We start from the raw sequence: 13,503 nt of genomic DNA, 5'->3' as shown, positions 1-13,503 counted from the left end.
TCAATCCAAAAGGTAGCTGCTTTTTTCTTTCTTTAGGTAAGATTCTCTACACATAAACATTAGATTTTCAAATTCAAAATCTAATGGTTATGTATGAGTACAGATAATGAGAGAATGTTCATAGCTCCCCATGCCTCATATTAATCTACTAGAAGATTTACATCAGGAATTAACATCAAAATAAAACAGTTCATCTGCAATTTTAGACCGTCAAAGCACTAGCTCAGTACTGGTATATCAACAAGAAGAATAATCAAATTCTGCTCAAAACTGGTAGGAAATATGGCTACAAAGGCTCATGCTCTGTGTATGTTAACACGAGACACACATTGTACGGACAATGATACTGATGGCTTACGCTAAAACTGTCAGTTGGAATCGGATGAAAAAGGTATTTAATAGATCAGACAAAGTGATGGGGAGACATTCTTCATGATCTGTTTCTGCAAGTCTGCTTTCTATTGTCTCGCCATTCATCAAGGAAGAGAAGATTTTTAACCTCCTCTTGTGGTGTAATGTTACTCATTTTTAGAAGGCAAGAAGAAGACAGCAAGGAAAGGGTAAAGGATTAATGATGGATGGTTAGTGAGGTGAAGTTCAGGTTGCAGGCATGCACAGATGGTCACCAACACACAGACTACAATCGACACATATACAGCACTTACTGGACTAGGAATTGCATCTGGGTCTATTCTGTGCCTGGGTTTCTGCTGGGGTGGCAGCTCATTAAGTTGCTTTTTTAAAAAAAAATAACAGAGTGCCACAAAAAAAAAAAAGGAAAAAGAAAAGAGAATAATAAAACAAAAAGTAACAGTGTTACTTCTCTCTACCCACACCTGTAGCACTGGAATTAGATACATTTGGATATTGGTTCATGCAACAGGAAACATCCGCTTCTGCAGCATGTGCTGATCCCAAACCCAGCTTTGCCAGGATGTAGGGCCTGGGCTCCGAAGGCATTGCTAAGAGAGGCAGTGGCTCACGTGCTCATTTCAGTTAGAAGTTCAGGATTTATGCTTTAAGAACATGCTAAAATGAAGGCAGCTGACGCAAGCCATTTGAGATCTTATTTAGTGGGGAGAGAAGGGAAGCAGGCAAGCAATTAAAGACTACTTTTCTTCTATGAAAAAAATATGGTCATAAACTTTACATAAACCTGGAGTCTAACCAGATCATCTTTTTTGAATAGCAGTTACTTCTGAACAGCACCAGTCCAGATCTAAGATGTAAATCAAGGTAAAACTATTTTTATAGTTTTTAAGTAAACCGATTGCAAGCAGTAACCTAGAAAGGTTTCCTGTTGTCAAACTACTATCAGCAATAATACTTTCAGGCTTAATATTATGCATCGTTGCTAACCATTACACATCACTGCTCATCCTTTCTCAGAACCTCCATTCTGAAAGATAATACCAATTGGAGGAGTTGTCTGTCTGACTGTTTGACTGAAGTAGTGTAATGATTTAATGACCAAAAAAATGCCAACAAGCTTTTTGACAGATTATAGGAAAAGAGAAAGGAAAAGCACTACAATCAAGTCCTATTAACCATACTTTAAACTTGGATCATACAGTTCACAGGTGGTCACCTCAAAACCTGTAATTAGTTCACCTTGGACAGTCATCAAGAAAGAATCCAGAAATGGAGAAATAAGCTTAATCAAAGCACTCAAGGATTCTCAAAATGTAACGTAGTACAGAAAGAGGCCTGAGGAATTATAGCATTGATTTGCATATGCAGTGCTCTTTCTTCGCCAAGAAAAATACTGCTTCAGGCTTACTCATAACAAAAGACTGAAGCTGAATATACAAGAAAAGTAAGCAGGAGAACAGACTGATGTTCTTTGGAACGATAAACCTGTTTTCAGCTTTGGTCTTTGTCAGTTCTGTTTTATGTAAAGACACTATGGAAGAGTTCACACTACCAAGACTGAAGTAAGCTTACAGGGCTAGGAATGGAATCTGGATCTAAGCGTTTTGGTGGAGGTGGTGGTCCAGGCTGACTCCCATAATTTGGTGTTCCTGGATAGGCTCCTCCATAGTTTGGTTGAGGACCCCTCACTTGCCCAAAGGAACCTTAGAAGAAAGGGACAGCAAAATCAAACAATGGCTAATAGCAGGTGTTTCCTCATTTTTCCTGTCAACAAGAAAGTCACATGCTTTTCAGTTAATTAGGATATCACAGTGCTTCAGCTTAGACCTGTACACCTTTATCAATGAGCCAATAAACTGATGGATACAGTTCTCCTTAAAACCAGACTTAAGGTAACACACTTTTTAGACTAACTATTTTTAGAAAAGTATGATTAAAATATGCATTAAGATCATGCACTATGAACATTTAAGTTAAACTGCAGAACTGCCTAATAGAAAGTGAACACACAAAAGCAAAATAGCTAATGGGTGAAACATAATTCCTCAAACCAAAGGTATGCAAGGAGTTCTCTTGGGCAGTTTGGGCTTGTCTGAAATTACACATTAACAGGTTAATGTGTGATTATCTCTTCTGTTTTGTAACTACCTGAAGTTATTTCATAATACTGTAGACATTTTCAGTCCATTATGGAATAACAGCATAATTTGCCCCATTAGTGTTTTTACAATTCATAGCAATTTGGGCAGATATTTTTAAGCAAATTACCTGGCCAGTTGGGCAAAGCTGCATGGGGAATGGGATTCTCAATCCTGACACTTGCATATGATTACTTTATCCTAGCTGTCTGTAAATGTTATTGATGAAAAATCAGCCAAAACTTATAATTCAGAAAGCTTAACTGATATTACTTCTAAGCACACACAAAATGTAAAAGGTTCAACAAGAAGATAAATATACAGTTTTGTGAATTAAAGAAGAAAAAGTAGCAACTCCTCAACATTTAACAACTTTCATACACATTGTATATGCACACTGGCCACAAATTTTAAAAAGATAATAAAGCTTTTCAGTATTTCCAATCCCTAATTTGAACAGATGAGGTTGTAGACATTAAAGTTCATAATACAAATTTGACCACAAATTCTTGTAGAATTATGGCATTAATTCTTAAACAACTTTTTGACCAAGTAAGCTAGGATTCCTTTCGTTACATTAATCTGATTAAAACCTGTATAACAAATATCTTAGAATGATACATCCTGTTGTTTGTCTTGGATTTGTCCTTCAGATATGAGCAAAGGCAAAACAAGAGGGAAGCTCTGAAGTGCAGCCAGAAGCCTTCAAGTCAGAAACCTGAAATCCAGTTCCCACTTTGCAGCACACAAACACCACACGTAACTTGCAATTCCCATAGCAGGAATACTCACCGTTCTGCTGCATTTGGTATCCTGGCTGAGGAGGATGAGTGGGAGGAGGTGGTCCATGGAGGCCACCCATGGGAGGCCCAGGGTGCGGCCCCGACATAGCTGGTGGAGGTGGTGGTGAGGACACGTGATTGGGCTGGAAGGCTGGTGGTCCAGCAACTGTCTGCCCAGGCAGCGGTGGACCGGGCAAGGTAGGTGGCCTTGGGGCACCTGTGGTAGGAGGGTAAGAGGAAGGTCCAGTCCCTGTAGAAGGGGGAGGTGGGGCAAAAGCAAGGACTTGAGCAGGTAGGCGTTGACCAGGAAACGGGGGCTGTGCCAAAGGAAGACCCTGAGACACACTGGTAGGAGGTGGTCCTGGGCTTGCAGTGTAAGGTGTGTAGAGACCAGATCCTGAGACTGGGGGAACTGATGTTGGGGGACCTGATAAGAAAAGAAAATAAAATATCATTTTCTTCTATCCTCAAGACAATTAAGATGCAAGCAAAACCTGTTTGCTTTGGATCAGGAGTGTTAAACTCATTTTCACTGAGGGCCACATCAGCCTCACGGTTGCCTTCAAAGGGCCAAATGTAATTTTAGGACTGTATGAATATAGGAGTAGTTACATTTCTACAGTCCTAAAATTACATTCCGCCCTTTGAAGTTAACCGCGAGGCTGATGTGGCCTCTGGTGAAAATGAGTTGGAAACCACTGCTCTAGATCATCTAAACAGGTCCACCACTTTCTCATCTTCAGATAAATACTAATAGAGACAAACCTTAAGTGAACACCCTCCTAAACTGATCAGAGTTGAAACTCCTCCAAGGGACCTGAGACTTGATAGATCCTTCATTGTCCTCTCAAAGTCTGAGCTTTTTATTTTACACAATCAGAACACATTTCAGGATTTAGGGACAGAAAAAAGGGGCAAAAAAAGAACAACCATAAGTCTGTCTACTGATTTCTTGAGTTCAAGAATGGATTTGAGCTTCATGGTTGTAATAGCATGGAACTAGAATCTACTGTATTTACAAGTGTACTATTTCAGAGGATAATTTTAGGCAAACACATTGCCAAAAGGCTAAAGAAATTTGCATTCCCTACTCCTAATTTTCCTATAAAGTCTGCATTAAAGTATGAGAGATGCTTGTCAAAAACTACTTTACCAAAACATTAAAGTGTAGCCAGACGAGCTTACACATATTAAAGACAAGCCTCTAGTCTTCAATTATAAAAGTCCTGCAATCTACACCAGTGGGTCTGTAGATGTAATACAATAGAAAAAAATAGCTAAAATCAGTTGATACTGTTTCAGTAAGTTTCTTCTCAACTTCACAGAATAATTTCAGTCTTTTCTGATTTAATGAACTTTTTCTTTTTTTTTTTTTTTTTGACTGGGCTGCTGCACAACAGTGGCAAGGCATGTAGACTCTCCAACAGCTTACTTCAGGAAAGGTGGTTTCTGTGTTTCACACCAAGATTCACCTGCCTGAGGAGAAATATTGTTATTCTCTGTTGTTACTCTTGTCCTGCAGTACTTCCTGGACTGTTTGCTGCAATAGTCTCAGTTGTGTTTTCCCTAACAATGACCCTATTAGTCAAGGAAACTCTCATTTACTACATCCAGAGAATTTTCATCACTGTATGGTAATGAATCACTGACAAGAGCAAATCTTTTCTGAAATTTCTAGTGTAAATGAAAAGAAACAGAATATTTCTGTAGCCAGGAATCCTCACCATAGCCCAGTCCAGCTGGGGGAGGAGCAGAGGCTGTAGTACCAGCAGTAGTGCCAATCGTCATCCCTGCCATGTGATTGCCGAGCTGCTGTACACTGGCTGGGCGAGGACCATATTGCTGGACAGGCGTGGGTGCTGAGCCTGGCAGAAATGGCTTAGAAGCAGGTGGCCTGAGAAGGAAGATGAGAAACTTGGATTCCCCATTATACAAGCAGTTACAAATGTGCATTTTATTTTTTTTCTAGCATGTAAACACTAGCTGGATCTCAATTATTTACATGAAGCACTGTAGTTCAGTTTTGGAAATATAACCACATATCCTGCATGAACCTGAATCCCCTTCATCAAAAAAATCTATTAGTTCTTAAAATACAAATTCTATATTTATAGCATTTTTTTGTTAATTCCATTTTAGTCAATGCCAATCAGAAATACTGCAACAGAGTCTACAGAGTGAGCAACAGTAAGGCCTGCACAGCTATGTAAGAATGCTCTGTTGCTCAAAGGATTTGGACTCTCCAGCTGATAGTGCTAAACTTCACCAGAAGGAAACAAAAAACAAACACCTTCCCCCATAACCGGTAATCAGAATGAAGCAGTGAGAGCTGCTGCCACTTTCACCACAGAGGTAATGGCACTATCTTTCTGGAGAAGATGCCCAAGAGCTTTAGATGAGGATAATTTAGGGATCCACAATGGACAGAAAAGGACCCAGAACCAATCCTAAGGAATTACTCAGTAATGACAGACAGCAACATGCTCCAGACAGATCAATTCACACTGCCAAGAAATCAAATACTACAGCTGTGTGGATGTAATTGTTTTAAAACACGACAGATCAAGGGAATCAGAAAATTCCTTATGGGAAAATGACTACCCCATAGAAAGTCTTCAGAGAAGTGGTTTTGATCAGTCACTGACATCTGCTCAAATCCTTCCAGAAGTTTTTCATCTCCAGAGATTCTTATTGTCTAACAAATACTCCTATGGCAAAACGTTGTTTAAAAACAATAAGGAAGCAATAAACAAATTCAACATCCACCACAGGAAAAATGAAGTATTCAGTTTGTTTCAGATCCTAAAAGGTCTAGACCTAGCACAGGTTTACCAAGGTAGGTCTTTGTTATGATTTGCTCTTCTTGTATGTACCTCTGCATTGGGGCTGCTGAGGCTGGAACCCCGTTCTGCACATCTTCGTGTCCATACTGACTGTATGCCAAGTGGCCAGAAGGAAGAGATGCTTCAGAGGCTGGAGGAGGAGCTCCAGATGTTGGAGGGGCTCTTACTAAACCTACACACATAAGGGGAAAATAAAAAAATGAAGTCACACATTGCAGAAACAAGGGCTTGAACCAATCACCATGAAAACTCCAGGCAATAAAAAAAGTGCAGGAACAGCCTAGCAGTGGCCAAATTGATGTATCAATAATCCATGAACGACAAATAATTTATATAACCATATTAGAAGTAGCAAAACTAAAAGCAAAAATATTTTTAGCCAATGTCACCGGTCAACATCTCTACACAGACCACGTAGAAAATATGTACTGTGGAGGGTCTTCAAAAGACAATTTCATCTTTTGATGAAGAAAATAATGGTATCTTGTCAGTAAGGTATCCAGACCAAGAAAAGTATTCACATGAAACCATATGTTTGTTACAGGTCAGTTTTCCCGACTTGAAAGGTAAGTAGGTTATCTGAGTTTAAAATGCTGATAATTAGAACAACCATATGACCGTGATTGCGAACCACAAGGGAACACACTTCATGTATGGGTTATCATTAAATATACATGACTAAATAGAGTAAACTGCCTCATGAGACCAGGGCAGCACATAAACACTGCTGCGTCTCTGACAGTGACCAGCGTGACAAGTTTAAAAGGGACACTGAAACCTTATTGTGATGAACCCTTATGAAACAGGAAATAAGATAAGCTTTTTTTCAGTTCTACAATATAATTTATATATCAAAGCATGATGTTTCAACTAATATATTTTTATCTTATCTTCTACATGTAATTCATAGTAAGCTTGCCAATGTAAATTCAAAGAAGGGATTAACTAGACCTTGTATGAATAACCAGTGATTTCTTGGGGCTTTTTTCTTTATTACTAAACCTCCTACTGTTCTTCATTTTGAGACTTAGGACTTAATTATTTCCAGAGACATTTATCATTTTTATATACCTTCAGCTCATTAAATCTTGTGTTTTCTAAAGTGCTGTTACAGCACCTTTGTCTTACTGTTTCTCCTGCCAAGCATTTCCTGATCTCTAACTTTTTGTATGTAGTGTGGTATTTCTATTTCTGAATGTCTTTTGTGATACCTTTTCAGTTAATCTCATATACTTTCATCTATTTCGAATATCTTTCCTTTGATAGCATATGTAAATTGTTTGGTGTTATCTTTGTCTTTGAAAGCATATTTAATCCAATACCTGGAGAGATCCTATACTTCTTTTTGTTTATGTTAACTTCCTCCCCCCCTTAATTTCAAAAGGCATGCAATTTGATAAATACATGCTTACTTCAGAAAAAGCTTCTGAAGTCTTCTTGTTCTTGTAACAAATATACTTCTGCAACCATTATCACAGACTGCTCAAATAGCCATTGAAAAAATTTCACTTGAACAGGTATGAATACCTAGTGGTTTATTATTTTAAGGTCATTGCTCTTGAGAAATCCTGAAGTTCCCCTTCAGCACCTTTGAGATATTTTTCTTACTCAGAGACCTCAAAATAGAGGTAGATTAGAGCAAAACAGGAAATGCCTGTGATTTTACTTAAGGCCTTGAGACTATATGGTCTTGGCCTAGTTTTTGACACTGCTAGCAATGGCTCTTCCAAAATACTTCCCAAAGTTGGAAAGAAGGAAAGGTACAATATGATTTCTTGCAGTGTTTCTAATTCTTACATTTTGCTTGCTAGCTTTGCAAAAGTGTTGCTTTCTTCAAGCCATAGCTTTTGGAATCATAATTTATTTGGCTTAGTCCAGGAAGCTAAAAGCTTATTTTTTCCCTTAAATTAAAACACAACTTACAAATATTCCATGACTTCCAATAACAACTTCCTGGTGCTTGAGTAGATTTTTCATTTCTTCATGGCAATGCTATCATTTCAAACCTCATGTTTTAGTTCTCTCTCAAGTGGGAGACTGCATTCTTTTAAACTAAGGTTTCTCCCTGACAGAACCTGATTCAGCCAATTCAGGTTTTGAAATCAGACTTCAGAAAACATTAGTCACAAGTCAGGTTTTATCTATGAATCTGCAGGCATAAGGGATTTCCACTAGGATTATTTCTTCACAGCCTATTTACGTTTCTGGAGTGCTACCTACGAATAGATTGGGAAGCGTCCCACCCACCTCCGCCTGAATAATCAGGTACCCACACCTTTGAGATAAATATCCATATTAAATGGGAACTTGGCACAGAAGAAGCAGCACAGCACAAATACTCCCACAGAAAGGACACCATTTACCTATGAAATTGGGTGCAAGAGAAGTATCAGAGTTGAGAGATACAGGAGAGCCCTTTGAAGGGAACCCCAAGGAAGGAAAGTAACCTGGAAAGACAGAATACACCAGTAAATCAAGCCTGAGAAAAAGCACCAAGAGACAGTGTTTCCAAGGCTGAGAACAGTACCTAGTGCAGAAAATTTCATATACATAAAATCCATGTCACATTTAGCACATTATTCCTTAAGCTATACTCCCTCTCACTGTTCTATCTTGCACAATGTATATTACCAACATAGTTAATATATCAATGTTAATACAAGTGGTAATAGTATCGTAAACTAAGTCTATGTAAAACAATCCAGCAGCGGTATAATTCTTACTGGTATTCAGATAACAGTGTTTGCACTTTCAACTGCGTGATTTCATCAGCAGGAAACTGATAGGCTGGTGCAAAATTGTCCTGGTTCTTCCAACATGCTCATAACAAGCAGCAGCTATTTTCAGCTGGCAGCACAGTACTCTGCTCCTGGTCCCCAGCAAGAGGAGCATCACTGGCACTGAATTCCTATGTTTCCACTAGTTAGAGCTAGGGCTTGCCACGTAAACCAGATGCAAAAGGCTCCTTGACTGAGGATGGCACCTGCTCCCAACACTTCTCCACTCAATCCTCCAAGAAATTTTATTGTTAAAAATAAATCCCTAAGACAACTACTTTGAGATCACAGAATAACATTGACAGTTTTCCTTTTATCCCTCAGTGTTCACTAAATTTCTATTACTTAGGGCCTCTGAAATTAATTCTCTCTACGTTATGCAGCTACAACGGATCTTGCTACAAAGACAAGCAATAAACAGAATACGTTGGAGACGGGGGTAGAAAGGATAACTGCCACTGTCTTCACTATCACCTATCTGCTCTCTTTGATAGTGCTTTGCTTGTTTGCCTATTTTCACCTGAATGCCATCTTCAGGAGCTACTGACAGGTCAACTTCTGGCTGTTGTGCTAGTGCTCTGAATTTTACATTCCTTCCTTCTAGATTTACAGTAATAGGTCCAAAATGCACAACTTGACAACTGAGATTTCCTTAATACAGTCTGGTAAGCCTAGGAAGAATGGTCTCATAAGAAAAGACAGAAGAGAAATCTTCACAAATGGGTGGCCTTTCCCTGATATATCAATACAGTACATAAGATCCTACTTAAGAATAGTGCAATACACTTCTGTTGCCCAAATGAGACCACCTTGCGGCCCTCGGTGTCAAACCACTTTACAATCATTACTAGCACAAACAAGATCTGCATTTTTAATCTGCACAAGTTTATATGCAGGCTATCAAGCTTCCTAGTTATGTCCTTACCGAGCTGTTATGAATGACATTTCTTTTGTTCTGAAGTTAAAAAAGGCAAATCAGAAATAATTCAGAAGGAAAAATTTAACTCCCTTAACAGGAAATGCTTTTCAGACTTGTAAATAATTCTTGAAGTATCTGATGCTCATCAGTTTCTTTTCACAAAGATCCTAAACATTCTTCACACTGTTCTCAGACAAAACCTGTTTTCTATAAATAGCTGCACTGATTAAACTTGTTGAACAAATCTGAAGTAGTCTTTGTCCTTCTCAAATCTCCTCTCCCTCACTGAAGCAAGTCCAATTTCTCCCTATTCCTTGCATGGGACAGGAAACTCTTGTTGGTCAATGGCTACACTGAGCAGCCCAAGAGAGCGCTCCATGGCAGAGCTCTGCCCCTCTTCCCAGAGAGCAGCGTTCCTTTCCTCTGCCCACTGCTGCTTTTCATTACTTTTATAGCAATTTAAACCCTCTGTGAAATTAGTTCAAAACTCACAGATTAAAAGTGCTGTTGAAAGAGATCTATTGAGAGGAGGAGAAGAGAAGATTAAGGAAAGAAAAGGAAGATGGAGCAACTGAATAACAGATTCTTTACCACACCACACTAACTCTTCTTCTACTCCACTACCCTGGTAACTCCAGACAAAAAAGCCAACGGGGTAATCATTCAGCTCCCAGATTTCAGTCTCCCACTTCTGTTAGTTTCAAGACAACTACAAATACTTTGCTTCTTCTATCCTTCTTGTTGAGTTCAGTTTAAAATTCAAGAAGTTGCAAAAAATTCAAGATGTATTTGGATGGGAGAATAATACAGAGACTATTAGCATGATTAGCATATTCCTCACTCCTCGGAATATCGATCTGAAATCTAAACAAACATTTCAGAGTGAAAGTTTGTGTTGTGCTTATCTCAGCAGAACTGAATTCATCCATGTGATTTTGAAAGGCAGAAACACTTCTACTTTCAGCAACAGTGTTTTCTCCTCTACATTTCAGATGTCAAAGTCACTATTAATCTCCTAAAGCAATTCAGGTACTTGGAAACACAGACTCCTATGGTTCTTTAATAATCTTAAGTTAGCCTTTGTTTTGAAAACAGAAAAAAGCAGCTTTTTTTTTTTTTTAACAAAAAAAAACCAACAAGTGATATGATCCTGCAGAACCAGGGAAATTCTGAAATACATTAGCTTGCCCACATGTCCACAAGCTCTCTATTGATTTTAAAGACATTAGAGAAAACAGCTCCAAATACAACTTCTGCCTAGAATTGTAGGTCCTAATCTTTCAGGAAGGAGAACAGAACTTTCTACATGATAATGTTAGGCAGTCTCAGTTATAAATCTGCTACAGTCCCTAACTGCTGCCCCTCAACATAACCTCATCAGGAGTCCTGGTCATGTGCTTCAGTACCGTGAGGGCAGGAACACAGAAAAAAAGCAGGCTGTGCTTCTCAACACGTTAATTTTATGAGCTATTACAAGAAGAGTAAGCCCTACTAAAATGGACAAGTGACAGAATAATAACCTCAGAAAGTACAGGAAGACCATGATTTTTAACATCATGTAAGCCACATACAGAAGAAAAGATAATTTCTACTAAAAAATTAAGACTAACAATAGGAAGTATACAGAAAAAAAATCCATGAGCGCAACAATTCACAGGTTATCAATCATTAGGTTTTGACTGAGAAGTACCTTGTGGAGGGACTGGCTGTTGATATCCTGGCATCGGCCCGTTATAAGCTCCATATTGCGACTGAGGAACCCCTGGCAATGGCTGTCCTCCGTAGGCAGGCTGCTGGTAACCCTGATATCCAGGCTGAGGTTGCCCATAAGGAGGCCCTGTGTGAGCTTGCTGGTTTACACTCATTTTATTCACATCCCCAAACTAATCTTACCTGCAAAAAGAGGGGGGAAAATGGCTTTTAGCAGACATAAAACCAGACTGGCCAACTTCTCTACTGTTTTCACAGAAACAAGAGCTCTTGAGATACTAGGGAAAGTAAAACATTAATGGTTATTTACTCTTGCACAGCAATTTTTTCAAGTAAGATAAATGCTTTACAAGAGCTAGTTAGAAAACAGTATTTTCAGAAACTATGTTTTCTAATCAACTTATCCGCTGCTTCACCTTGGTTAGTCTTGTGATCATCTTCGTAGGAAAAATATACCATAATTTGCCACTCCATAGCAGATTATTATCAAGCTTCCTGCGACACCTTACAAACTACTTCCACCTCAGAGAACATCAGACCAACAGAAAGAGATTTCATTACAAGATGAGAGACTCCTTAACATAACAACACTTCAATAACACTAAACAAGTTCAGTTTTCATCTCTGTGCTGGTCTATATGATCATGCTTCCTCACTACAAGCAACACACACTCCAGCATCCATAACGCTGCTTCTTGAGGTGTTTGATAGAATGCAGAACAGGATCAATATAGAGTTTTTGGGCTTGTTTGTTTTTTAACAATAGATGATTTAAAGTTCTTGTTATGTACATAAATTTCAGAAAACTAAGATATTCCAAAATCAGCATGTTCATCTAAGAAAGATGTCCAAAACGGAAAAGCATCCCAAGCAAAGACATCACTAAAAGGGAATGACCTGAAACGGAGCATCAGAGGCAGGAGAGATGTTTCTTAGCAAAGTCGTGCAAGAACTCTTGCTTAACGTACAGATTCCCAATTCCTCTAACTAACTGTATAAAGCGGTTGACTCGCTATCAAAACAGAAATGGCACTAGGAGAGCCCAAACCAGGCAGGCGGTTATTACAGCACCATGGTACCAAGCAGGCAGATAACCCACAGAGTCCTTGAGCTGTGGACACACAAGGAGAAGCCTTCATGGACAGGAGATTCCCTGATGGTCTATTTCTCAAGGATATTTTGCATCCCCTGTCTTGCTTTGGACACTCTGTACGTCACTGTTACCTTCTTCAGCTACGACTATCTACACCAGCACTGTAAAGAAATGTGTGTTTAGAGCAATTTTCTATTAAAAGACTGCAGTTTATATAAAAATGCAAAGTTAAGGTAAGGCAAATAACTCATTTTGCCCTCATATTATTCTCCAAACCCTATGATGAACTTGTGCATTAAAAATACATAGTCAATCTTAGCACAGAGGAGACATACAGCTGCAACAGCCATCAGCCAGTAGAGACAAATCCCAATAAGGAATCTACAGCTTAACTCAAGCGGATAACAAACACCAGCTGTTTTGCCTATACATTGATTTGAGTGTGCCAAGCAATGCTAAGGTTGGTTCTTCACATTACCAAAAATATGATGTCTAAGAAATATTTCAACAAGTTATACAACAGTTGTACAGCTCTGTAAGAACCATCCACGCAGAAAGAAATTCTTTCACATCCAAATATATATATATATATATCTCATAAAGGGAAAATACATATATCACAAAACAGCAATCTATTACTTACAGAAGAAAGCTAGCATAATAAATACATACATACTACATTTAACCTACTCCAGGTAGCAAACATGACAAATGTCAATACTAACAATGCTAATGGTTACTGTGAAATTAGATCTTAAACTTTATATGAAACGAAATAAATTAGGTTTTATATTTTTATTCTTCAAGCTGTATAAAGGTAATGACGGCGCTTTTGTTCAGAAAAAAAGTTGTCTTAAAATATTTAAAGG

At 38.6% G+C, this 13,503-nt stretch overlaps 1 protein-coding gene across 5 annotated transcripts in view; it reads right to left on the bottom strand.

The window, feature by feature from the left end:
* Window positions 1-13,503, bottom strand: part of SEC24C (SEC24 homolog C, COPII coat complex component) — a 110,894-nt gene that overhangs the window by 18,751 nt on the left and 78,640 nt on the right. For 2 of the 5 annotated variants that reach the window (XM_065068479.1, XM_065068478.1), the window contains 6 exons: window positions 11,522-11,724; window positions 6,166-6,307; window positions 5,017-5,186; window positions 3,303-3,719; window positions 1,945-2,075; window positions 666-734 (listed from right to left, as the gene is read on the bottom strand). In XM_065068479.1, coding sequence (XP_064924551.1) covers window positions 666-734; window positions 1,945-2,075; window positions 3,303-3,719; window positions 5,017-5,186; window positions 6,166-6,307; window positions 11,522-11,696 — 1,104 coding nt within the window. In that variant the 5' untranslated portion in view covers window positions 11,697-11,724. Of the gene's footprint in view, window positions 1-665; window positions 735-1,944; window positions 2,076-3,302; window positions 3,720-5,016; window positions 5,187-6,165; window positions 6,308-8,498; window positions 8,583-11,521; window positions 11,725-13,503 lie in introns of all 5 variants that reach the window. The other 3 variants (XM_065068476.1, XM_065068477.1, XM_065068480.1) reach the window with 3 other exon arrangements.

This window comes from Columba livia, chromosome 6 (genome assembly GCF_036013475.1).
Source record: "Columba livia isolate bColLiv1 breed racing homer chromosome 6, bColLiv1.pat.W.v2, whole genome shotgun sequence".
In the NCBI taxonomy this organism is placed as follows: Eukaryota; Metazoa; Chordata; class Aves; order Columbiformes; family Columbidae; genus Columba; species Columba livia.
Note: the sequence above shows the minus strand (reverse complement) of the source record. Positions and strands in the feature narration are given on the sequence as shown.